The 26935-nt window shown below is 50.9% G+C and overlaps 1 protein-coding gene across 1 annotated transcript in view; it reads right to left on the bottom strand.

Moving 5' to 3' along the window:
• The window catches only part of KDM2A (lysine demethylase 2A), a 51985-nt gene that overhangs the window by 14788 nt on the left and 10262 nt on the right, over nt 1-26935 (bottom strand). The window contains exons 4-13 of the mRNA XM_072864151.1: nt 14509-14647; nt 13202-13280; nt 11751-11797; nt 11204-11382; nt 9395-9501; nt 8699-8792; nt 6177-6330; nt 4211-4326; nt 2813-2939; nt 1341-1762 (exon numbers count right to left, since the gene is read on the bottom strand). Of these exons, the coding sequence (XP_072720252.1) occupies nt 1341-1762; nt 2813-2939; nt 4211-4326; nt 6177-6330; nt 8699-8792; nt 9395-9501; nt 11204-11382; nt 11751-11797; nt 13202-13280; nt 14509-14647 (1464 nt within the window). The remainder of the gene's footprint in view (nt 1-1340; nt 1763-2812; nt 2940-4210; nt 4327-6176; nt 6331-8698; nt 8793-9394; nt 9502-11203; nt 11383-11750; nt 11798-13201; nt 13281-14508; nt 14648-26935) is intronic.

A 26935-nucleotide genomic window follows, 5' to 3' on the forward strand; every position in this document is an offset into this window, starting at 1 on the left:
CCGTTTGCTCCAACCAGACTGCACGGACTTTTGCCCGCAGCTCATCTGCAAGGTAGAACTGGACACAGGGGCTGGTGGGTCACATCAAAACCACAGGCACACGTCCATTAGCTCCAGCACATAACAAGTCCTTTGAACAGGTCTCAAAACCCAGCTGAACACTGACAACCTTGAATGCTCTGCCTTCAAAACACCCAACACATGACACCAGCGTCCCTTTCGCAGTCCACAGGTGAAACGCTGCGCTCACAGCACGAGTTTCTCCAGAGCATCGTATGGTCTGTGGTAGGGCTGACACCACCCCAGCGCCGTGGCTCAAAGCACAGGCGTTGTGTACTCGAAGGCCACGGCACACACAGCGCTCTTGAAAAAGCCACAGGAAACCAGAAGTGCAGCCCCCTAACAGCACCTACTTCCACTCCTTCAGCCAAGCTCCACCAGAGCTCAGCCTGCAAACGACAGCCCACCCTGGGACTTCAGAGCTGCACCCTCTGCTCCAAACACAGCAGAGCACTGGATTTACCAAGTGATCCACAAAAAAAAAAATAAAAAAAATCAGGAGACAGCGCTTGGAAAAGAAACACAACGGCAAAGACCAGGATACACCCATGGCTGTGTCTGGATGTCAGCTTCAGTACAGGCAAGCAGCTGAACAGATCACCATCAGCAAGGAAGGGAGCAGAAGTTAACTGTGGTTTTAGGGTCTAAAACGGACTTCTGGGGAATAGAGGGAGGCTGACATTCTCACTTCAGTGCTGAAAGGGCTAAAACACCAAAGCTCATGGAGTCAGCACAACAGGTCTGGCAGATACAGCTCAGGGTGTAAAGCAGGGCGGGAGGGGGAGGTGGAAGACTCATATAACCTAAGGTCACATCCTGTGCAAACAACTCAAAGAAACAAGACCAAATCTACCTGGGGCAAGGAAAGGGCTCCAACTGTCACAGTGTCCAGCAGCCCAAGGAGTCCACAGCCAGAACTGGAAACAAACTGCATTGCAAACGAGCACTCTTGCACTAACACCCATAAGGGACCCAGACAGGGCCCAGAGGGTCCTCAGAGGAGTCTCAGCCATGCTGGCTGGGAGCGGTTACTGCTCTTGCTAGCCCCAACCCAAAATCCAAGCCAGGGCTGTTACACCAGCTGGTGCTGAGGGACATTAGCCTCATGTAGAGGACACACAAACACATCAACCCTTTGCCCCAGGACAGGGGTAAGGCCATGGTAAAGCACAGTTTCCCTGTGGGGAAATGCATTTCCACCTCTGATGCCACAAGAAAGTGGATGCGCCCTGGCAGCCCCGAGGAATGGCAGCGCTTGCGGCTCCCTCATGCCTACATACCTTGACGTCAGCGATGAGGGCGTCCTCATCCTCAATGCCGGTGGGAACGCACTTCTTGTGCAGAGGGAGTGACTCCAGTTTGTCCACGAGGCAGCGCAGCCCCTCCAGCTCAAACTGCGTCAGGTGCACCTTCCTGTTCTTGCGTGGGCTGCCACCGTTCGGGTCCCAGGCCTGGCCGTTTTGGGAGCCCCGGCTGGAGTCGGAAGAGTCTATAGATGGGGTCTTCTTCAGACCTGGCAGGCTGCTCCGGCAGCTCCTGCCCAGTTCATCATAGTCCACATTGGCACCATTGGCTATGGGGCTGGTGAGAATGGACCGCCTTGTGACTGGTCGCCTGGGTTCCTTCCCTGCTGCATCCTCCTCCTCTTCTTCCTCCTCCTCCTCTTCCATGTTTACTGACTCCGAGGAGCTCAGCTCCATGTCTGCCATGATGGAGAAAGAGTGAGAGAAGAGCACAGTGGCCAGACAATCACTCAACGGAGGCACTTGGTTTCTAGAGGAATCCCCCCAGTCACCAGAGATGCTGGAGCAACAGATACGTACAGGGACAAGGTGAGAGGGAAAGATGGCGCATGTAGCAACAAGAAAAGAACAGCTAAAACCCTTTCCCATCCCTGGCTTGTTTTGTGGGAAGGCGAGGCACAGGACATGGGAAAACCTCCCAGAGGAGAGAGCAAAGCCCTAGACCGTATTTCTTAGAATCCTAAATGGTTTGGGTTGGAAGGGACCTTTAAGGATCACATAGTCCAAACCCCCTGCCATGAGCAGTATTTACAGCCTCTTAGGGGAGGGAGGACAGATTTCCTTCAAGGGCCTTGGGTGGAGGCTATCCAGCTCTCTCCCACTCTGAAGAAGGGTCTCTCTGAGAATTCATCTCTTGAACCACTGCTCAGGCCCCACATGCCTTGGCTGTAAGGAGGCCAAACATTCCTTTTGCGAGAGACTCCCCGCACTCCCTTGCACATAACCGTGACAGCACTTTAAACTCTGCGTGCAGGAAGGCCCTGATCAGCAAGAAAGCATTACTGCCCCGCAGCCCACAGCACACCGGTGGTTACTGCAACTTCCCTCTGCCTCTTCTGTTAAAGGCTTTGTATGTTCCAGCAAGGCCAGGAACTTCTGTGCTGGTTTTGCAGCTGCAAGGAACCTTGCCTGTTGCAGGGGTAAAGGAGGAAGCAAAAGCCCGTCTAGTTTTGACTTCTTACTCAAAGGAAAAGAAAGAAATTGCACCTCCTTCAGCCAGTCTGCAACGCCCTCTGATTGCTCAGTATAGCAAACAGGGAAAAGGGAGGAAATACCCAAAGAAACCACCCTGTGAAATTGAGGAAGTGATGGTCCCAAATTCTTCCCACACAGCCCTCCCGTGCCTGCCACGCTGCTGAGACAGAGTACCCCAGCAGGAGGGTGCAAGAAACCGCTTCGATACGGGCGAGGAAGGAATAAGGGCTGAACAACCAACGCAGCGGGCTTACCCATACTGAGCGATTCCTTTTGGAAGTCCTTGGTCAGATGTGAGCGGCTGGTGATGCAGTAGACATAACGCTCCAGCACGTACCAACACATCTCGTAATAGAAGGGATAACGAAACTTATTTGGGACCTGCAAAAGAGGCAAGGGGAAGGGGATCAGCTCAGGCCTCCTTCACCACAGGGCTGCACAGAGATAGCTCTTATTACTGCTGCCTCAAACCAGACCGATCCCCTCCTGAGAGGCAGGAAACGCAGGAGTACATGTATAACAGCATCATTCGTGCTTCTGGCAGCCTGATGTAATTCTCCTTGCAGAAGGATATTATCACCAGGCAGAGCAGAGACCAGGCACTACTCACTTGCAAGCCATTAACATTTTGTTTTTCTTTGTTAGGGTTGCAGCTCTTCCCCCACAGACATCCTTCTCATTAGTACAAGAAAAAGTAGCAGATGCCACAAAAGGTTTCAGCTGAAGGTAATGGTTCAAGCCCTCTTCCCAAGCCCCAGCACAGCATCTGACAGTATTTGTAAGGGCAGAAGGAAAAGGTTGGTCTATTAAGAGAGGTGTTACCAGCTCAGCTATTTAGCAGAGGGCTATCAGGGCTCTGTCACATCAGCACCAGCAATTCACATGCAGGCAGAAGATGCCCCGACCCTGCTGCCTGCCTCGCACCTTCCTGAGGCTACACTGCCCAGGGTGGAGCAGGCACCCACTCCATCATCCTATGTCTCAGCTGCTCTGGATGATGGTCTGACATCCGAGTGCTAACCCACAGGGCCTGCCTGCTGCAGCACCCTGAACTGCTTCGGAGAGGCCAACAGTCTGTCCATCACAGCCCAAGCGTGTCCTGAGGCTTCTCTGCAGGTGCTGAGCACTGCAGGACCCACATCTCCACAGGGAACAAGCAAGAACACCCACTTGCCAACAGCATTGTCTGCTCGAGACCTCAGGAAGCCTTTAGTTTTCATCATCTTAGACCACATCAATGTCTAAGATCAACACCAAGCAGCAGAAGGCGGCAGCCAGGTAAGGCAAGAGGCAACACACTGGATACACTCCCATGGCCATGTTGCTGCCTTCTTCTTCCCTATGAAGGTGGCCAGGGGAGGTCCCCATCACACTCACAGCAAGGTTTCCAGACCCCTCGGAAGCCTGGTGTCAGACTGGAGGCAGCACGAAGGAACTAACAAGCCTTAGTACACATTGCAGGCTGTCCCTCTGCCCAAGTTCCTGCCTGTACATTTAGCAGGCTAGGACATCTTGCTTACAGACAGCTGGAGTTCGAGGAATCTGTCACAGGGTGAGACTCAACTTCCCTGCCTGCACACCACTGGTCTTGGCTGTGCCCTCCCCACCATCCCAGGAGGCCACGTCCTCCCAGCTCTCGCACAGGTCCTTACCCGCGTGCGGTCTTCAATGCTGTAGATCCGAAGCTGCATAGGGATGTTGAAGCTGTGTAAGAAGTTGCCTCCAAAAACCAGCGTGTCCATGGGAGTGTAGACAGCATGGATCCAACCTTGGAGAGAAAGCAGAGTTTGAAGAATCCTTCTAAGCGACTAGATGAGGTCAAAGCCTCACAACTGACAGTCCCTCCTAATTCCAATTCCTTTGCAATCTCTTACAAACTGCGCTCTTCAGAGCAGGGCCGACAAATCTACACAAACTTCACGCTGCTCAGCTAAGTCCACCCTGACAGTTCCACTCTTAACCTGCATCCAGGTTAGCTGCAAACACACAGACTAGCTATTGCCCCCTTGTCACATCAGCCAGCCCTAGCAGCAGCGGGGGGCTAGGATGGGACCACAGACTCCAGCTCTTTGACGAAGGCAGACATTGCTGTTATAGCAACAGCGTCCACGCGTCCTGAAGTGGCACTACTGAATTACTCAATACCCAGCTCACTTCACCCATCTAAGAGCTAGAGACAGACTTGTACTTAGGCACTTAAATACACCTGTGGATCTGGCCTCACGTCCTCCCATGGTGGCACACGTGCTAGTATCCACCTCCTGTCTATAGCTTTTTGTCATCCTGGGGTCTCCGTAAAGTTGCTTCCTAGCTGCATTAGGCCTAAGAACACCAGCAGCACAGAAAACAGTCTTCCAAAGTCTGCTCAACAATTAAAGAACCCTCAAAGCAACTCTAGTCTCAGCTCTTATCTCCAAGGCAATCCAGCCAAGCCCAACATTTTGGGAATTCCAGCATGGGTTTCCTTAGGGCAAGGCCACTCAGTTCAAAAGAAGCATCAGTCGTGGTACCAGGATATAAATGAGTAACTTGTGCAGTCCCTGGTGCTTTTTGTTCCTGGGCTTGCTGTAAGTTACAGGGGTACGCACGTACAACACAGCTTATTCCTGCACTGCTGTTGGAGATGAAACGTCAGGTTACAGCATCCTTTGCCATCTGAGACAGTCTTACAGAGACAATTTTTATGCAACAGTTTTATCAGAAGCCTCAAAAGGGGTCAAACAATCTTTTCTCCTTACAAGGGAGTATTCCCTAGTGCCAGCACGACATTTTGCAGGCATCCCAGGTCTGCATCACACCCTAAAGGCTGTGAGCCAGTCCTTGCAAACAACCAACTTGAGCTGCTGCTTCATCTGCCTCATCTCTTCTGCCTTTGCTGTTTTCTAGCACAGCACTGTACTAACTGTACATGCAAGACATTGCTGATGCCCTCCAATTATTCTGCCTGCTAAACCAAGTCAGGCTAAAGACTTCTCAACTCTTGAGAGTGTTCCCACTCCCAACCTCAAAGTCTCCCTGCCCAAGCCCTCTGCAAAGCAGTTACCCGCAAGTCTCTCCATGTTACTGCTTCCCAGCTCCCTACTGGGTTTCAGCGATTTCCAACATCTGCTTCTACCTATCTGCTTTCCAGTTCTATCTCCACTACATGCAGACTTCAATTGTCCTTCCTCGTGTCCAGAGCAGTCACCTTGTTCCTTAAACTCACACACTAGCTCCCTTCCTTGTTTCACAATTTGAACATAACTCTACAGAGATTTCACAAGAGACCCAGGAAGCTGAGGAGCTGTGCTGCCTTGGGCCAGCCTCTGTCCTCAACATGCACTGCTCCGCATGTCAACATGACGGGCTCTGGGAAAGCCTCCTTTAATAATTCATCAAGCATGATGTGAGCCAGCTACAGCTTTCCTGTTGCTTGGGCTGAATCCACAGTGCCATGACAGGCATGTTTTGGGAGCTGGCAAGTAAGAGGACGGAGCCACATCACATCTCGCTCTTCCAGTTACTCATGAGGGAGGAAGCTAAACCCTGCCTGTTCTGATTTTGCTTGTGTTCCAGGAGTTTCAGCCTCTTGCCACAACCCTGGCAAAGGCCAGGATGCGCCTGCCCACCCTGCAGTACCTGAGGGGATGACAAACGTGTAGCCCTGCTTGAGCTCAATGCGCTGGCACTCTGACACTCTGTCCCCAAGAAAAATGTCTCCCTGCTTCCCTGAGAGAAGCCAGTTTTCATAGAGCTCCAGGTTCTGGGGTGTAGGAGGGATCAGCCAGAAGATCTGCAAGTAAAGACAACACATGTATGTAAGTCATCACATAATTAACAGCAACTGACTACCCCCTGCTTCTTCCAAACCTGCCCTGCTCCCTCTTCAGACATCTAAATCTCTTCCTCTCCCCACCCACAGAGGATGCAAATGTGCAGAAATTCCCAGTAAAGAGACCTAAACAGCTGTCCCATTTGAGAGGGCAAGCCACTGAACAAGGTCCTTCCCGACCTGGCGCACTGAGCACTACAGGTAGACTGAGCTTGGGATGCTTTGCAAGGCATTATTTACAACATCAGTGGCAAGAGATAGAGCGCCCACTGAAGACACCAGAGCATTAGAGACAGAGGAGATATTTACCTGCATATTTCTGTTGTGTTAGTAAGAACTACAATTGAACTAGAGATTTGCACCTGTCTGGCTCCATGCAATGCAGGTGGCAAGTAGATATCCATCCCCAACTAGGCTCTTCAGAGACTGTTAGCTTGTCCTTTGGGGAAAAGCACTGGAGCCACAAACCATCAGAATCGCTGGGGAAGTCTGGCAGCTACATCTCCTTGCAAGGAAAGGTGGGTGAAAAGCCTAGATTCTTCAGGTGGGGCAGAGTTTGCTGCCTTCCCTGAAACTAGTTTAAGTCAGTGGAGAAAGATGGGATGGAATAATTGCCCAGGACTTGTCCTAAAGAAGTTAAGAGTTTTTTCCTAGAGATCTGCCTTTACTAACTGTGGAGGGAGCCCACCCAGCCACCTTCAGCCAGACAGTTCCTTCACAGCAGTTACAAGTGAAAGGGCTCTCTATCCTAAGGCTGTCCAAAACTGTTCTCAGGAGACGTCCAGCCACCACAGGCAGCCTTTTCTACCTCCTGGCTCCTTGATGAATTCAGCCCTCGATGGCTGATGGTTTTTATCAGAAGCAGCGAAGTCTCTTCTAATTGCTCAGAAGGATTAAGTTAGGAGCTAGGTGCATTTCACTGGGCAAGAGGTGGGACCTGCCTTTGGTACATTCTGCACTACAGGATACTTGCCTCTACATTAGCTTTTCATAATAATACTAAGCTGAGCTACCACCAGATTTTGCTGCTCTGACTGCATCAATTCAAATGTACTATAATGAATCTGTCTGCATCGCCATCCTCCCTGGACAGCAGTGCAAAGTTTCCTTGACTACAGCAGAGCTGACAACTGCAGCTAGCAAAAACTTGAATACAAGCTCTTCCATGCTGTTATAGTAGTGGTAATGCTAAAGCACAGCCTGAGTCCCGTGACAATAGGCACATCCACCCAACGGCAGTCAGAGGGGAGGTTTTCCCAGCAAGGACTTCATATTGACTAAGTGTCGTGCTCTGAACATGACTGTGGCCTCTAGGGCAGCAGAAGTGCTAGCTAGGGTGCCTGCCTTAATTGTTCAAGTACTGGCTAGCCCCTTCAGTGATACAGCACCCAAACTATTACAAATCTGTTTTCTGAAAGTTGAGAGAACAAATACAACATCCCCACCTGTAAGGGGAGCTTAAGGTGCAACTCACCCTGCCTCAGGGCAAGTGGGAGGACTGGCACCTTCCCAGATCCCCTTCCAGACAGATTTCTTCCAAGCCAGGCCTCAGTACAACACACAGCTGGGGTGACAGATGCCTGGCACAGGGAAATCCCTGCACAATTATAACTGGAAGCCACCCATCAGGGAACAAACATTGTCTGGTTACAAACTTCATCTGAGTGCAAACTCAATGGAGCCTGGGGTTCAGTTTTCATATCTTGGGCTGAGCTCAGCTACAGGAAGTGACTCCAGACAAGCAGCTCAGATCTGACACTGCTTCAGAGCTACTTCTCACCAGAAACCATCCAAGGGTTTTGCAGTGAAGTCGCTAACCTTCAGTTCAAATGCTTCAGTTCAAAATCAGACTTTTGAAGTTACTTGATGTTTTAAGGTGACCCCTCACACATCTGTTGGCTATTTAAAAATCCCTGGAAAGCTTAGCTTTAGGAGAGGCTCCCATTCATCTTTAGTTACCTTTCTTCCATTTGCTGCTGCTCCCAGTGTGTTATTTGCACCACACCAAGAGGTGATCAGCTATGTAGCCAAATGGATCTCTCGGAAGCCCAAGGCACTGGATGAATTGGGTTATACTACCCTATGTCATTTAGCCTTTTATAAGGTTGTCTCAGCATCGTCTCTACAACATGGGTTTTCAGCCTGTGCCTGGTGGACCTCTGAGGGCCTGAACTACTTCCAAGAACCACAGATAAACAAGTTTAGGGTGGAAAGACTTCCATTTGCTGCCTGGGACCTGCATCTTCAAGGATCGACAAGAGAACAGACTAAAAACCACTCTCCTAAAGCATCTGTAACTTTCCCAACAGGGACCTTTCTGTCCTCCTACCTTTCCCCCTCGGTGGATATGGTACCACACAGAAGTACCACCGAAGTCCACGTGGAAATCTGTGTAGCAGCCCTTGACACTCATCAGACAGTATCTGGCGGAAAACAAGATGACGATAAGGTGAAAATGAGTGGTGATCCACATTTTAGAGCAGATACAACATATTCAAAGGGAATGGGCTGCCCAAGCCCAGGGTCAATGGCTCAGAGCCGTGCCAGAAGCCAATTACTGCAGTGCTAAGCACTTTAGCTGCAGGGAGGTGGTGGTTTGCAGGAGAGCTCACTTTGCATTTATATCACATCCCCACAAAAAGATCTAGTCCAGGCAAGAGGAGAGCTTTCATCCTCACACACCCGGCAGCTCTAGAGACCCCCATGTCACAGGTCTGGCCTACAGGGCAGGATGGGCAGCACCTAGCAGCTCAACCGACTCCAGATGTCTCAAGGTGGTGAGCACCAAGAGTTTCCCCAAAGTGCAGCAAGCTCCTAGAAGCCACGCGGCTACCCTTCCACACAGTGTTCGGCAGGGGCTTAAGTAACTAACTGCAGCACCCTTACAAGTGTCAACTGCTGAAATAAACAGGGATACTGCTCCTCCCACCTCCCCTTGGTACAAACTGCTTCTCCCTTGGGCAGTTTTCTTGCAAGAGATGCTTTGCTGCCTGCCACCACTGGAACAGCTCAGGAAGTCACTTACTTCTGCACCTTTGGATACTGCATCTCCAGGATAGCATTCGTAGACTCTGTCTGACTCTCCTTCAGGTGTCTGGGCCACATGTTATCAACCCAGTCAATCAAATCCACCTACAGCAGAAAGGTGGGAGACATGAGTAAAGATAAAAGGGGCACAGTAACTCCTTTTGGCACCCCCAGGCTGTCCTGGAAGCTCAAATACCTATTGCCTGCCTGGTAAGCCCACAGCTCACACACAGCTGGGCACCTGTGGGATGCAGGGTTGCACCGGGCCCACCAAAGCCACTGCGGTGCTGCACAGAGACTGCCAGCCAGCCCAGCTCAGAGCACACCCACAACAAATGACAGGACCAAGGAAGGGAAGGAAGCCCTGATGTTAGCTGAATGGCCATGATACCCCCTTTTTGGCCCTCACACACCCAGCAACCTTCTCAATGCCACTGGTGCAATCCCACACGTAAAGCACTTAGGACCAGCTGTTCTGATATCAGCTGCTGCACAGTGAGCCTCTGAATTCGCACAAGCAGCAAACACCACAGCAAGATCCCAAGCATGGTACTGGGACGCTGGTCTTCTGCTTAGGGGCTAGGCAGGAACTGCTATGCACTCGGCTTACATAAAAGCCACGGCAGGCAGCATCTGCTAGGGTGGGATTCAACTCCCTAAGCTTCAGGACAGCCAGAAATGTCCAGGCTCCCTCTACAGTTAACAGAGAGAAGTGAATGGCCCTACAGAGCTGCCCCTTCCTCTCCACCGACTGCAGAGGGAGTTCAGGATGTCCATCCTATCCATTCCACCTTCCACACTTCAGTAAGGGCAACTCGTTTTCCCCCTGTCAAACAGCCTCCTGCCCCCCTTGCAGCACACCTCCAGTCTTGGCCTCCTCTGCCCTCAGAGTTTACAGCACTTTGCATCAGAAACCCTCCCTGCCAGGCTGCGCAACCCTCTGGAGTCCCAGCTGAACACAGGGTTGCTGTCCTAACGGGACCATGGTTTCCAAACTCCAAGAAAACCACAAAGCTCAACCAGCATCCAGGCTTTAGCTACCCTCTCAAAATGCAGCAAGCACTGCTGAGCTCTGCTGTCCGATTTAGGCCCTGCTGGAGTTTTACACCTGGCCATGCATTATGGCAAGCCACCCCTGCCCTGCACCTATCTTTGGCCACAACGGAGGTGATCGCTGCTGCAGGATGCAGGAGAGGGCTCTGCACCAAGCATCAGAGCAGCGCAGTGCACAGCACAGAGGGAAAGTACGCCCAGGGCTGAACAACAGCCAAGGTCTTGGCAGGCAGTGGAATCAGCTAATTGGGAGAGGCTGGAAGCCAGTGTCCCCATCCTGTCCCCGACGATCACTGTGGCTGAGCACAAATCTGACCTCTCTATTCAAACTCAGGTGCTTGTTCAGGCTCTGTGCCTGTTCTTGATCACCAGCCAGCAGGAGCAGGTTACTTCACTCTAATTATTCCTCAGCCAATCAATTCCATTTCTCTAATTGCTGACAGCTAGTGAACAAGTCAGCTCTCTGCAGAATGACATGCCAGGGACTTGACCGTGGTCACTGTGGCTGAGGGATGCACAGGCTGGGCAGCCCCAGCCTGACACTGAGATCAGCTATAGCAGATGAGGTCAGAGTCAAACACGGGATCAGCTCCAGCAGCTTCCAGAGCACAGCAGTGACATCCCTGGCTGAGCCCATGCATGTTACGAGCAGCCCCTCTCCTCCTGCATTCAAGTGCCAGGCTGCACCTTGCCTACAGAGGACCACAAGCACAAAGGGAAAGGACATTCCTGCAGAAGGAAGAGCCACGCTCACCGTAGCAGGTCTCTGCACCAGGTTCTCCAGTTTGGTGTGGCTGAACTCCAGGCTGATGACATTGTAAAGTTTCTCCCGCTCGGCCTCTGGTGTTTCGTAGTAGCGTGCCCACTGTGCCATGGACATCTCAATATCCCTCTGCGTGTTCACATCCATGACATCCACCATCCGTCGGCTCCCTGCCAGAACAGGCAGACATCACTGGAACCATCCCTGTGCACAGCGGACCACCCAGAAGAGACACTCCAGGAGACATGGGACCCTTCCTCAAAGACCCCACCCCCACACATGTGCGATGTCTTGGCCTCTCCCACAACTTCATCTTCTTCCATATCCACATTGAAACAGAAGCTGCTTCAGGTCAGACTAGACTCCTCAAGTAGGTAAGAGTTGACCCACTGGCAAAGGACAGCTCAGGTTCAACCAGCTGCACGCTGTGGGAGCCACAAAACCAGATCTCTAGCTTTGATAAACCCAATGACACTCCCCATTCCTCCCTATCTGCCCAGGGTGCAGCAGGGGTACACTGTGGTCCCTGGACACTTACCAACACACAGCCGCACATCATTCACGCTGAAGTCCGGATCTGGCATCCTGCAGGACAAACACCTTGCTAAAAAAATCATGAAGTGCTTCTGGTTGCAGACCCTTCCCACCTGTAACCCCAGTACCGGCACCCTGAAGATACTACTGTGCTGCTTTTTGCTTCTTGGATGTGGGTGAAGACCATGCAACTAGATCTCTGGGGGCACAGGTCTGGGCTGAGTGCTGGGGTGAAACACTGGGCCCAACTTATGGCTAGGGAAGCAGATTTGGGAAGAGGATATACCATCTCTTGAGCCTGAGCTGCTGTACAGTGGCTTCTGGCAAGTGAGCAAGCAGGCCTTGAGCTAAGCAATCCTAGCTCTCATTTTAAAGACTGTTCATATGAGTTATCCCAATACAAAGGGCATAGCCAGACCAGTACAAGTATTTCACTGACACAGCATAACTACTCTAACTGTTTGTACTGGCATACTTATCTGTACAAACACTGCCGTCACAGGCAGAATGGGCAGGCAGCCATTCAAGCAGCTCTTGACCCAGAGAAATAACCAAAAGCTCAGGAGAAATCCAGTTTCGCCCACACCATAATCCTCAGTATCAAATCTCTGCCCTCCCAAGTCATCCAGCAGTTAAAACTGAGCCTGGCACAATGTCCTATCTGATTCACCACAGTACAGTACATCATGCACTGGATGAGGTGTTGCCCACCCATTCACAGCCAGCTGAGGAATTTAAGAGCAGTGTTGCCGATACTGGCTCTGAAAAAGTTTGCTAGGGCTGACTTATTCTTCTCACTTTCCTATTAGTCAAAACCAAAAAACACCGACCCAGCAGAAACACTGAATCAGAGCAGGTTTTTTTAATTTTGTAAAAGACAGCTGTAATGTTTTGACGTAATATTACTTGTCTTAAAACCACATCTACCACCCCATAGCGTATTTATATGAACATGATAACAGCACAAAGTCTTGCATCAGTACAGCTTTACATTCAAAGCTGTAAACCTGAATTGACTTGTTGTAGCAAGAGAAAGAGATGACAGTTTAGAAGTAACTGTGTTGGGCAAATCAGGTTGGAATTCTAGAAAAATGCAAGAAATACAACAAATTGCTTGACTCTCTGGCAATAGATGCCTGTATTACTAGGAAAGAAACCCAGCCAAATGTTGCATCAGAGCAGCAGCTGGAATTTCCAGACATTTGGTTGAATTGGGATCACCTACAGCCAATTCAGTTCTCTCATTTTAAGTCCAAACAGACTAGTAAAAACATAACAGGTGAAAGATACTTCTTTCTACCTGCTCACTGCACGTAAAGAACAGTGTGGACAGGACACAGTCATACCAACTTGGCAGAGCATGGATCCAGCTACCAGGATCAGATCCCACACAATGTGGAGAGAGGCAAGAAATTGGGCCAGAGTCATCCACCACTCTGTGCCCCTGACACTTACTTTATTCCCAGGCCGTCAGAGCTCCTGAAGATGAGAGGGTCTCTCAGGCCACCCCGCTGGATGTATTCAACTGTGAAGTCTGGTGTGGGGAGACAAGAAGCAGGAAAGTGTTGGAGACTCCTTCAGAGGACTATAGGCAAACTGAGGTTAGAAAAGATCTCTGGAGAACTCTAGTCCAACCCTGCTCCCAGCAAACTGACTTCAGACTCAGATCAGGTTGTTCAGCGCCTTGTGCAGTTGAGACCCGAGAACCTCCTCATATCTCTGTGGCAAGGCTAGGCAGCAAAAGAAAGCCCCGTTCCTCACTATTTCTACACCCCTTCGGAGATCCTAGAACTCCTTTGGGGCAGTTCCATAAGCAGCATGGTGTGTGCTGCTGATAAGCCTCAGACAGGCCCTCCAGGCGGGGGGGGACGACTTTGCCCTGACAGGCTGCACCAGACAGTGGAACAGCACGGTTTTTGGTCCTCGCTTCCCTAAGAAGCTCACAGCCAAGCAAGAGACGCCTTGAAGAAATGCTCCTCCCTCATGGTAAATCCTTATGAGGCTTGCACTGGCTGTGCGATGAAAAGACATCCCACTGAGCCGCAGGCGTGGTGAAAGAAAGGGGAGAGATTCCACATAGTCTTTGAATTAAGCATCTAGTAGACATGTGGCTGCAATTACAGGTGCTGACCCAGGCGAACCTTCTTGTTCCTGGCTGCCATGTGTCCCAGCAAGCCTGCAGTACTGCAGACTGGCTCATCACTCTCCAGACTGAGCAGCTTCCATGCCATTTCCTACACACGCTCCCTGTTACTACCTCCCTTGGCCCAGGGGCTTAGCAGGCTTGAGCCAATCCTCCACCAGTATGCCTCACATTGCTTTCAAACTGCTTGGGGACTGCCGCAGGACTTGCAGGGGAGCGGGCAGAAACATCCCCTGCCTGCTCTGCACCACTTGGGTTATGCAAATAAAGCAGTTTACAGCAGAGGGAAGCACAGAACTAGTGTGAATAGCAGACAGTTTTCCTAACTTTAGAGAAGGATGGAAAGTAAAAGGCAGCAAAACACAGGACAGTGGGAAAGGACTTCATTAACACCACAGTTGCCTTGTAGCCGCCCTTCAAGTTGGCAGTTGGGAAGGCTTTGGGTGTAGTCAGATGAACAAGAGGACATCCAACCGTGATCACTGTTAGCTTTCTATGAAAGGCTCAGGGAAAGGTCATCTCACACATCATGCCTCACAGGAGAAGCGGCCAACCACAGCAGCTGTCTGGTTACTGACAGCAGTAGCACACACTGCAGCACAGCAGTCCCAACACAAACCTTTGCCTTCCATGAAGACCACGAAGGTGGAGTTAAACTTGTTGGTGGACAGCTTTTCCTCGAGGTCAAATGTCCTCTTCCCTTCAATTTCATCATCGGAGATGCCATCGTCCTCGTAACGCCGCCTCATCGTGCCACGCTGAGGAGAGAACAGACCAGGAAGGTAAGAGTTATGGACCAGAAGGAACTACCAGCTTGCTTCCCAGAGCCTCATCTCAACCTAGCACAGCTCAGCCAGGGCCTCTGGGGGAGCCCTTGCCCTGCAGCAGGCGGTCCCTGGGAAGCCTACACGCTTCTACTCCCAGACAGAAGAGACCCTACGTTACTGAGTTATATTATCCACTAGGTCTCTTGCTCAGAAAGCACTGTTGGTATCAGTTTTCAAGAGACCTGCCAGAGAAGATCTATTTAGGCAATGTCTGTCCTGGATCCAAAACGCACCACTGAAACATCAGATTTGCTCCTCCTACAACCAACAGATTTGTGCAAGTTGGGCTGTATGGGAGACAGATAATTCACTCCTAAGGAGTGCCAATGCACAGAAACACAGGAGGAGGGGAGATAGTTTGGTATAAACAGGCAAAGGGAAAAGAATCAGTTTCCCATTTTTACAGGTGCATCAGTATTTCACTGTGCTGGAGGTAAAGGCACTTGTGAATTTAAATCCCTGTCAGAACACCAGCTGATAAAGGAAGGGTTTTACACTGAAGACAATTCTCAAGTTTTCATCTTTGGCTACACTTGTACACAAAAGTTGATTTATTCCCTTGTTTGTGTGTGTGGGAATAGTGGGGGGGAAGTAACCCTTTTCTCAGAGGGTCTCATAAGTACATCTGTACTGGGATTCCTGACAGACATCCTCTTCTAGCATTGCTGGATCTGGAAGAAATTACTGTCCCCAGCTGTTAGCCACCCCTCCAGAGACCGGCCATGCTCTGGCAGAACCGTTCATGGGAATGCTCCCTAAATCCCCTCAGATAAAAGTCAGCCTGGTCTGAATTAGCCAAGTTGACTTCCCCCAGTTAGGGATGCTCCCATTATAAAGCGTTCACACCAATTGTTGTGCCAGCAGACAGCCAGGGACAGGACAGGGCAGGAGGTGATGCAGCAGCTACTGTCACCTCTGGGCCTGGAAGCTGGCACCTGCCAGCAGGGAGGCACAGCAGCCTTGCAGCACTGGTAGCAGGGTCACATTCTCAGCACCAACACCAGTCCCAGGCAAGGACCGTGATGCTGTGCTGCTGAAATTCACCATCGCTGGTGAGGTGACCGGCGTGCGCGTCTGTGCATCACAGTCCCTGCATGACCTCCTGCCATGGCACACCTCCCGCTGCCTGGACGGGAGTGCACATGATAGCTCATTTCTTCCTTCCTTTAGGGTCTCCTGGAAGAGACAAGAGTGCCCTTTCCCAAGCCAGGGCACACACCTCGGACTTGCCTCCCTGTGGAAGCAAGCTGCAGATCTCTTCCCCGGAGTTCAGCACCAATTCAGACTTCACCCAAAGCCACTCTCCACTCACTTCTGTCTCCTTCACCCAGCCAGCCAGGGCTTGTACCTCCTGCAACTTCATGTGGTCAGAGCAAGCCCACCTTTTGGTGCTGGTGAAAGCCCTTGAGTGGGCAAGGGTTTATTTTGACTCCAGCAGCTAGCCCAGCCCTGCCTGGCCTCACTCCCCTTCCCATTAACCCCCGGCCTGCCTGCTCCCCCGGCCCATCACACACTACAAAGATGGATCAAACACACCCGGGATATTTTCCAGCCTGGTATTAGCCATCCATCACTCTGATCACTACATTGCTTTGCTTGTCCCTCTCTTCTTTTTGGCCTTATCAATTTAAACAGCGCTGGTGAAAGAGAAAGGACTCCCTCATACAGATGCACTGCGCTAAAGACACTTTTTAAACTAATTAATTCAACCAGTGCAGGAGCATGTGGGGACACTCCTTTCAAAAAGGGACTTTTTTTTCCCCCTTTTCCCCCCCATAAGATATAAGTTTAGCCTCCCACTTTCAAGAAGGCTGATCAATTCACAAGTAGTTTCCCTGCTATCAGGGCAGAGCAACTTACCTCTCCCTGCTGTTAACACCTCATTAACTTTGCCTGGTTTTCCAAAACCCCCACAAACACTTCATCTGCAAGGCAGGAACAACAGGCTGCTCCTGAATAGGGCATCTCAGAAACAGCCCTGAAAACAATGTTCTCCAAGGGCCTGTTTGAATGGCCCTGATGATTAAACAATCTGGAAAAGGGGTTTGGGTTTGCTGTGCTTTGTCTTAAGCCACCCACTAAACAGGGATAGCAAGCAGGAATACTTTCCTTCACTGTTTTTAACAGTAACAAAGATAAAACTAATTTTACTTACATGCTTTTATGGACACACTTGTATAAACGCACAACGATGGATTAAAAGAAAAAAAAGGGACAAAAAGAGGTGCCACCGCAGAAGCCAAGTGACATATTCCTGGGGGACTTTGAATTTCACACTGCTAGGGCCGGACTGTGCACACCAATGCACTGGCTGGGAACTGGGGCACTAAGGCCACGCATCCGACTGCTCCCAGCACAAATCCAGGGGCTGAAACTCCCAAACCGTCCATCACTCTGCCTTTAAACCATCCAGGGGCTGAAACTCCCAAACCCTCCGTCACTCTGCCTTTAAACCATCCAGGGGCTGAAACTCCTCCATCACTCTGCCTGGCTCTCTCCAGTAGATGCACCAGAGCTTGAAGTTGGAGATGTAGAGGTATTACTGCGAGAAGAGTACCTGTCTGTGTTATATCGGAGGGTGAGCCCACCTTATAAAGCACTTTCCCTTACAAATCACTGAACCAGTTAACACCGCGTGGTTTAAACTGAGGGCAGGGGAGAGGGAGCCTGCCCTGCAGACGATTTAGGGACACAGACGCAGAAGTCAGCCTCATGCTCAGCGTTCGCTGAAAAGCCGCAGCGTTTCGGGAAAGGCTGGTTCCAAGCGCAGCCCCCCAGGCAGGCACACGTCCCGGCAGGCTTCCACTGAAATCCAACAGCTAACCGGGGCCGGACCAGGCTTCCAGCTGCCGGGAGGAGCCGAGCCTCTTCCCACATCTGCAACCCTCTCCCCACCGCAGAGCCTCAGGTCTCACCTCCGTGCTGGTGGTCTGAAATAGTGCAAAAGAGCTGCTTGGGAGGAATGGAGATGGATGGCCCCGGCACGGCCGCGCTGCAAGATACCCATAGCGAGGAAGGATGGAGCTGCTTGTTAGCCGAGGACCTTGTTTGGGTGCCTTGGGCTCACAGCGTGGGCAGGCGGAGCTGTGCTGGCCCCACCTTTGGGGAGCAGGAAGCTGCACAACCAGCTCCCATAGGTCTCAGCTCCTATTAACCCACGGGAGACCTTGCTGAACTCCCACAGGCAGCCCAGCATGCACAGACAGCAGCGAGACGCTCATCTCTGGGTGCCAGAGAGCACCCACTCTTCTCCCATCGCCCGTCAGCCCAGCTCAGGCCCAAGCCTGCTTCAGGAGGCACTGCTCGCTGCTGCGTTTGCCCGAGCAGGGGAGGGAGAGCCCCGACAAAACACACTCAGGGGTCTGGAGGATGCAGTCACAAGGCTTTCCTGGCTGGCCAACAGAAGAAGCCGGCCCAGCTGATTCCAGCCCAGCGTACACCCTCAGACCCTTCCTCGCCTCGCCAAACAGCCCCATTTTGCTGGACAACCACAATTCCCATCCCAGAACCGTTTCAAATCTCTTCTGCCCTGCAGAATGCTGCGTGATGGTGTGGAAGGCTTAGGTCATATGGGCAAACACACCAAGGAAACCCGATTTGTAGCTTCCCCTTTATATTTCTGCGCTTTCAGAGAAAGAAGCGGAGGTCACGGTGCTTCCTTGTGCTTTTTTTGGACCTTTAGCTGTGCAGGCCCTGTCCAGCTGAAACATATCTCAAATCCTGCCTTGTGATGCTGTCAGACATCAGCTGCCTGTTGCAGTTCCTGCTGGGACACCTTTGACTGCTCTTACTGTTATAAGGACAGCAGCTACAGGAGACTTAAGATTCTTTTGCAGGTATCTTATTCCTTACTAAATCACACCAGAGAAGTTCAAGGCACACCTAGTCCAGGCAAGCATGCTAATAACCTTCCAGCATGACTAGGTTTTCACTTACCCCCCTTCCCAGGCAAGGCTAGGAAACAAGGCCTAGGACTACTGGCCCCAGCAGGCAGTCCTCTATCGTTAAGTTGATTAGAGGATGTGCATAACGAAGCAGAGGATGCTGGGCTCTGTAGTCTGCAGGTCTCACCTGCTTTGGAATCAGGTGGGTGGTAGCACACTGCAGGACCAGGCTGTGGTCTGCATTTTGACCTGCTCCCTTACTCCAGACACTCACTTCCAGTTGGCAGGTTTTGGGAAAAGCAGCTCTCTTGCCTTCACTGGGCACAAAACCTCACAAGATGAAAAAGGTTTGGCATGCTACATGCTGGCAAGAGGCAGCTATATCCAAACTAGTCTCTTGATAACTTATATTTGCCTCCCAGGCTGGAAGTCTGAATGGTATTTCAGGGCTCCTAGTTAAGCTACACACCAGGGGTTACTGCATTGGGCTGAAACTCAGGCGTGTCCCGTTTGACCACAAACCTCTCACCTTGGGAGACCCAGGCTGGAACAAAGCTCCAGCCAGAGGTGTGATGACTGGCTACAACCCTGTTTCAAGCAGACATCTCACAGTAAAAAGCAGCACAGGCCGGCTGCCAGCACTTGCTCAAGGACACCAGCAGCCTGAAAAACTAGCAGCAAGGTACAGCACAAATGCACTGTGCAGGCAGATAACCAACATACTGGGAAAACCCATCCTCTGCCGTCACCTTGCAGAGACCCTGGTGCCTGGCCGACATGCTCAGATTTCCTTTATCCTGGTGAAACGTCAGATGGCATTAGCTGGCTTGCTCCTAGGCACTCTTCTACAGCTACTGCCAGGACAGGAAAGACAGGGCGACATGCAGAAGTTTACTTAAGTATAACTACAGCATGGCTAAATAAGCATCCTTGGGACCCCCCCCCCAGACCACAACCACTGCAGCCACACAACTGAGTACTAACCCAGCACAAGCTCAGTCTGACAGCTCCCTTTAAGATTTCCTTCTGGAGGGGACACAGTTACTGTCCTGCTAGACTGCATGCCACATCAGGCATTGTCTGTCCTTCTAGAAGTGGCACCAAGCCAGCACAGGCTCTGGATTGTGTAGGCCAGCTAATTTAACAGAAATGTGACCACATGGCCAGGCCTGATCCAGATGCCACTGGTGCCACAGGTGGATGCTGCACTCATGCTGGGGGTACAGTCCCGGCACACAAGACTGCTTTGTGTTGGTTAATCCTGAGCACAAATTACAGCTTTGAGGACAGATCCCACTCCCACCCTACGTGAACATGCAGCAAATGATCTGGTCACTCACTAACAAACTTGGAGGCTTTATGGCCAAAGAAACACAACATGTTTCAGAGGATGTCACTCCACCAGCCCAGCTTGCCATGAAACAGCAATACAATCTTCACCTTACTCCAGCTAGATCCACCCATGGATCTGCACTGTGGGATCAGGGAACCGTTCCGACTCTTTTACCCAATCTCGTTCACAGCACGGCCTCGGAGGCAAATGGAAGGCAGTCACACCGCAAAGGTGCAAACACAAGAAAATGGGCAGAAGCACCTTAAACTCTAATCCCTCTGCAATGGGGAAATGGGGATGCAGAATGCGGAAGGAAAGGGTTGTCTCCTCCAGCTGAGCAAATTCCAAAGTCTAATGCTCTTGTCGTCAGCACAGCATCAGCCACAAAACCCGCTCCACGCTCCCAGCCAGATCAGCTTCGCTTGTTCCTGTGGGCAGGGAAGAGTCTGGCCTCCTAATTTGCACAGTATGTAGGAGAATAGGATCCCAGTCATGGCTGAGGACCCAAAAGCCCTGCCACAATACAAATAGCTCCCATCAGTTATACAATGCCTCTCGTGTACTCAGCCAGGGCCACAGCGCTTTCATGTCATTGTTGTCTTGGGAGGGTGGGGAAAAACAACATTTCAGTGCACGCAGAGCGGACAGGAGGGAGGAAAGGCTTCTGCACTTCCAAGTGTGCGTTTTGGGAGAGACAGCATCTGGTGGGACTTTGGGCAAATCTCTGCAGCAGAGTTTTCCCCTCCTGAAGTCCACAGCTTCCTCACAGCACCGTTGCACAAACCACAGTTCCCTAGCTCCCCAAATCGGGTCTCCGTACAAGGATAGATGCGGTCAGTGTACAAGTCTAGGGCTTGTGAAGGGGCACTCCAAGACCCCTTTCTTCTGTTATGTGCTTTGATCTTCACCTGCCATGCAGGGAATTGCTACCTGGTTAAATAACTGGCTACAGGTGATACCTCCAAAGGGCAAGAGACATGCAAAGCCATGACACACTAACGCCAATCTCACCTTTCCACTAGCACACACTTTGTGAGAGCCACACAAATCCTTCCTACAGCACAAAGTTTGATCTCTTCCTGGGAGGAGCCGGCTACTTTTGTCCCACAGCCCATGCCAGGGCTGGGTCTTGGCTGAGTACCCCTGCCCAGCAGATCGCTACAGCCCTCCTAACTCTTCTTTCTGCTTCTTGGTGCAACCCCATCCAGGCAGGCCTTGCCAGAGCACACCAGCAAGTCACAGCCCTGGGCTCTTCGACTAAGACTGCTTCTTCCCAGGGGTGGCTCAGCTACCGGGAGTTTTTCCAGTGTCAGCTCTCGGTTCAGCCAGGGACGCGCGACTTCCAAAAAGGAGATCAGCAGACGTGCTCAAAACTGCCATCCATGAGAACATCCCAGATGAAGCTCAGCCCCAGAGAAGCAAGGGATAAGAGTCGGACACATTACATATATACATCTCTGTCACACAACCTCAGCATTCAGCAGCGATATTTAAATATTGCTTTTTTTCCCCAGCTTTGTGATCTGCATTAGGATCCAGGCATTCTTCATCCTGATGAGTTTTACTAAGGAAAAAAAAACTGACAAGCAGTCCAAAGCCTTTCTCTGTGTCAGGCAGGGTCAAGATAAAGGCAATTTATTCATCCTCCAACACCAGACAGCCAGCAATTCTCATCTAAGATAGCTGTCCTTCACCATTTCTTTCTGGCCCTCTTGGGTACCATTCACTTAATGTAGGAAATAGGAAGCATGAATATTAATCCTGCAGACCGCTCCGGTACTATCCTTTCTATTCTGATCCTTCCACCTGCAGTCTCCTTCACTCAGGGATGCCAGGGGAAGTGGTTCATCCAGCTCCATGATGGTACTCTTCAAAATCCTTCCTTGGACACCTCTCTCCATCAGCAAGCGCTGCCTCGATGGAGCACAGCTACCTCTAACGGGAAAGGAACTGACAGTCGGCTGAAGAGAACCAGAAGACTACTCTCCTGTGGGTTTTTTTTTTTTTTTGAGAGAAGAACTAGTACAAGGTCACATTTGAAAAAAAGAACAAGCCGTCCTTTTGCTGAAAAAGCCTCACATATTTACAGAGTGAAACCAACAAACACCACAGTATTTTAGTCACTTCCTGTCCTGTCTGCTGCCATTCCCTCCCTGATGTCCCAACATCTCCACGTCCCAGTCCCCAGGAAGCCTCCTCCTGCCGTGCCACAGCTCCTTCCACTTCAGAAGACCAGAGCACCCCTCACTTTTCCCTCTCCCGGTGCCTCCTCCCCTTTGTCTACTGTGTTTCCAGAGCAGCTTGCCTGGTTTGAAGCCTCCCACAACCCTCCCTTATTCCTTTAGAGAAAAGATGTTAACATGAAGAATGCAGTCACGTTTCACTCCTGTTTCTGAACTCCCTCCTTCCAAACTCCCCTTGCTGCAGGCATTATAACTTCTACCTGGCTCCCAGCATATGTATAGAGCAGCATGACTTACCAGTGGATCTCTCCCATTCACCACTCAGCTTCCTCACTGGGTGCCTCCTAGCCACCCATTCCTTTGTAGGTTTACTTTGCTGAAATGCATCCAAATTGGTAATAAACCAACAAGCTCAAGTCTCCCCAGTTTATGAATTTAACTTCTCACATACTTTTACAGCAATCAGCTATGGCTCTTGTCTAGATAAGTCCAGACCTTCAACATCCAAACCTGTTGATGGGTGTTTTAATCTTGAGTGAGTACCTGAGGCAAACAGCAGTGTCCAGAATTTGGTCTCCAAGACACTGTGCTGAGATCCGCCAGCAATTAACAGCCACCCCCAAAGGTCACGTGAGATCTGTTATATCAGTGGAAAGGGTCCCAGCTCTCTGGGAAGGCACAAGGCAAAGGCAACCCCCGGCAGGAGGACGGACAAGCATGGAAGCAGCAAGGCAGACCCAGGGCAGAGCAGGTGCCAATACCAGAACTGACTATGCAGGGAAGACACTCCCTTGCAAGTATTTTCAGATACAGCGTGAAGAACCAAGGCACGAAGACTGACATCCAATCAGCAGTCTGCCAGGTTACTGCTTATCTTAAGCACAAGAGCTTTTCCTTTCTATATTCTTCTCCTCCAAGCCTGCATCTCCCACTTCAGCTCCAGGTCTAGGCTCCAAGCTCTGGTCCATAGAAGCACGTTACTTGTGTTTCTCCCTGCCAGCAGAGATGCAGCAGGCTTCTGTCCTCTGTGCCTCCCCAGCTTCCATCACTTCAGTTTCTCCTCAGCTCCTCTTCCTCCCAAGCGTGGGAAGCAATAACTAAACCACAACACCTCCTGCCACCCTCGAGGTACAAAGGGCCCTACGGAAGTGGGCCCATGTCATTCTGTTAATATTTTGGCTCTGCAGAGCCATTTGCTTTGCAAAACAACTGCCAGAGCCCCAGAGACGATCTATAAAGTGGTGCTGGGCTCTCTACTCCCCCAGCTAGAAGGAGGCCCTGCAGTAGGATCTGAAGAGAAGGCGATAATCCCCCCAGCAAGATATCCAGGACAACCTGTCAGTGGCCATATCTGTCTCAGGGCAAGTCCGGAGGCCAGCCTGACGCTAGGACAAGCTAGCAGGTGGCTAATCTTAGCAGCTCTGCATGCCCTATCCACCAGTGATGACTATCTAGACAAGATTAATTAAACTAACTCTTTTGCTGCCTGGTTTTACAAAAGAAACCCAAGAACTAACCCAGCAGGCTTAACCCAGGTTAAATGCCCCTCATCATCTCCTGTCTCTCTCTCAAGACCTGGAGAGCAGAACTGGCACATCCCAGGTTGCACATTCCTGGACAAACACAGACTCAAAGCACCAGGCTGAGGAGTGAATAGGAATCTACGCAGAACTGGAGCCCTTCCAGGCTTCACAGCTTCAGGAGGGATTCCTATCACGAGCAGGGCTGGCAGCGTTTCAGAACGAGCAGGGAGAATGCTTTGGTTTGCACTTTTGGGTTATGAAATTGGATGTACACAAGGAGTAACTGGGGAATTGGAGCAAGGCTGAAAGAGGCAGGTGGGGAGACGGCACCAATGGGCCAAGGAGAACTCCAGCAGCTGCCACTAAACCACACACTGACCAGCCACAGCAGCAAAACCACGAGACAGAGGAACATGCTAGATCAGATCACAGATGGGCAAGTCTGGCAACAGTCCCAACATGGAAACACCCCTCCTAGGAAAGGATATGGCTTCTACTCCAGTCACCTGCAGCATATTTCACATGCAGCCACTGTCCCAAGTAGCTTTTATGGCACTACTAACCCCCAGACTGCCCATACCCACCACCAGCTGTAGCACCCTGGTACCTGGATAAACCCTACCTGGATTCTATGAGAGCTTGAGGAAGCTCATGAAGGACTATCAAATCCTCCAAACCCCTTTAATTACCTCCCACCCCTTCCAAAGCAGAAATCCAAGGAAAAAACCTGCTGTGTAGAGCCCTTTCCCTGCCAGGGTCTCCCCAGCACATGTGCTATGCAGTCAAGTAGATGAGCATTACCAGCTTTGCTACTCCTTTTGCTTTGTATAGGAAGACAACAGAGCATCCCCAAAACAGAACAAAGTAGACCAAACTTCTCCAAAAAGGCAGGCTTGAAAATTACATGCACTTAACCCATTTTCTCATTGGGAAAAGAGTGGACTGTTTACCTCCAGGCTGCTGAGCCCACACAGACCACCAGGCAGAGACCCAGCAGAGCTGGCACAAGGGACAGATGGAGCCACATGCATTCGGGGACAGAGGTGCAGCTGATCTAGCATTAGTAGGTCAGCACTACACGACTTCACTCCTCGCTGCGACAGGCAGGGCACCTCTCTGTCCACAATGTGGCGGGAGTTCAGAGGACTAGCTCGGATTTTTCAGTGGGGAAGAGCTCATCCCCCAAATTTCCCAATGCCCCAACCCAGCTCTGCAGAAACTTGTTGCCAGTTCTGTCCCACCACAGAAACTGAACAAGGCTGGACCACAGGAGTACTTGGATAGCAAAAGCACAGGAAGCTTTGGGGTTTGTACTGCAATTCCTGCTAAGCTGACACTGTCCTTTAAAGAGAACAGCAACGGGCTGCCTGAATTGCAGGCTGTAGGGCCGAGGATGCTTATGAAAAAAGAAAACAACCCAGGGCAGTTTGGAAGAACGTGGACAGAGTGTGAAGCCATCTACTAGGAAGGAGATTTCCCCCGTACTCTGCACTGTTACACCATCACTGCACACACTCCCTCCCCCTTTGCTCCACAAGAAGCCCAGTACTTGCCTCTTCCTTATTCCAAATGGGGCAAAGGGGCTCAGGAGTTCAGTGACACATGATATTTATGCACAGGGAATCAGAGACACTGAGGCAGCCTAACCCTAAAGGAGCACATGTTGCCAGCCCTCTCCTTTCCACTTCCAGCTGCCTCACCTCGATCCCACGATTACAGCTCCTGAGAGCCAGGGGTACGTGCGAGAGCAAGGGGGGAAGCAGGGCACTCTTGGACTGAACAGCACAGGCCAGCCTCTTGTTCTTTTTTAAATACAGGCTTTTCTGCTCCTATGCCTTCTGATTGTTCCTCCAGCATTTGCTTTGCTGCCTCTCCCAAGTTCTGCAGCACTGTCTCTCTTCTCTCTCACCCTGCAGACTTTCATCACTGCCTCATGAAGAGTTAGGCAAGGTAAGAGGCAACATCAAAAAGGACCATCCCCCTCTGCATATCTTGCTTGTAGTGAGAATGCACCTCACTGATTGGGATCTGCTTCTCTAGATAACAGTGCTATCAAGCAACATCCTGATCCTTCCTCCAGTGCCTTTCATCAAGCGACCTCTTCTCCCAGCCTCTCTTAGGACTGGCTAAGACATGACAGCATGATTCTGCAGTCAGTTCCTAACCCTGAGGACCAGCACTAACAAAAACCACAGATGATGATCACACCCCAGAGCCTCTTCCTTGACATAGAAGGGTTTGGGGTGTGTGAGGGGTGGCTTTATTAAAACTCTTGTTTGTCTACAGTGTGATAGCTAAAACATGTAAGATCCAGGGAAAGACAAAAAGCAGCCAGTGTTTAGTGTACTGTAGAGAGGAAAGTTTACCACTCCACTCACCACCTCACCATCAATATGAACTTTTCTAGTTGACAGCAGTAAAAACTGCCAGTCCCCCCCACAACAGCTCGCTCACACACATGAGCGCATCATACACAGCACCGTGAACCACACCTCAGGTCTTCTGGCACCAAGGATGCCACCCAGATTTGCACCCTTCCAGGCACCCAACCTGGTCCGAAGCACTATAGAGAGCGTAACTCCCCATCAGACTACTGCACAAGCATAAACCCACCTATCACTTCTTACCACCCTGCAACACTGGCCAGATCCCAGCCCAAAACCTCCTCCGGTCCCAGTTCCTGGGACTTCCACAGGGATTCGCAGTCCCTGGACAGCCAGCTCATGCTGTTTACTACCAATACTGTTTCTACAGCAACAAAGATGCACAAGCATGGACGCACAGAAACAGAACAAAGAGAAACCCTGACAAAAGGATCAGTCTCCTCTCCCCCATCATGGATTCACAGGCTACACTTTGTCACCAGGTTTATCTGAACCATCTCAAGTGCCAGCAAGCAACACCTGTGGACAGCTATGCATCTTCCTCACCTGGTTCCTAGGAGGTGGGGGGAAAAAAAAAGAAAAAAAAAAGAGGTAAACAGGGAAGATCAGCAAACAGAAAACTTTGAGTTAATCACATCCCTTCTGGTCTCTCCTGACTAAGTTCCAGGCTGTATGAGCAGAGCTCTTCTAGCATCAGCGACCGACAGCAGCTCACGCTCATTCTCCTTACGCCATCCTGGAGCCTGTGGTTTCCTCATCAGATGAGCAAGGACAAGTGAAAATTAGCCAGTGCGGTCCAACCGTTAGCATTCAGGCTACCTCTAGCTGGGTGGGGGACGCATGGCGCAGCGTTTCTTAACTGCCCGAGATGCAACATAGAGGTGGCAGAACATTTGCTCCTAGAGCTGCAAC

The sequence above is a fragment of the Ciconia boyciana genome, chromosome 6, assembly GCF_034638445.1.
Source record: "Ciconia boyciana chromosome 6, ASM3463844v1, whole genome shotgun sequence".
NCBI classification, from domain to species: domain Eukaryota; kingdom Metazoa; phylum Chordata; class Aves; order Ciconiiformes; family Ciconiidae; genus Ciconia; species Ciconia boyciana.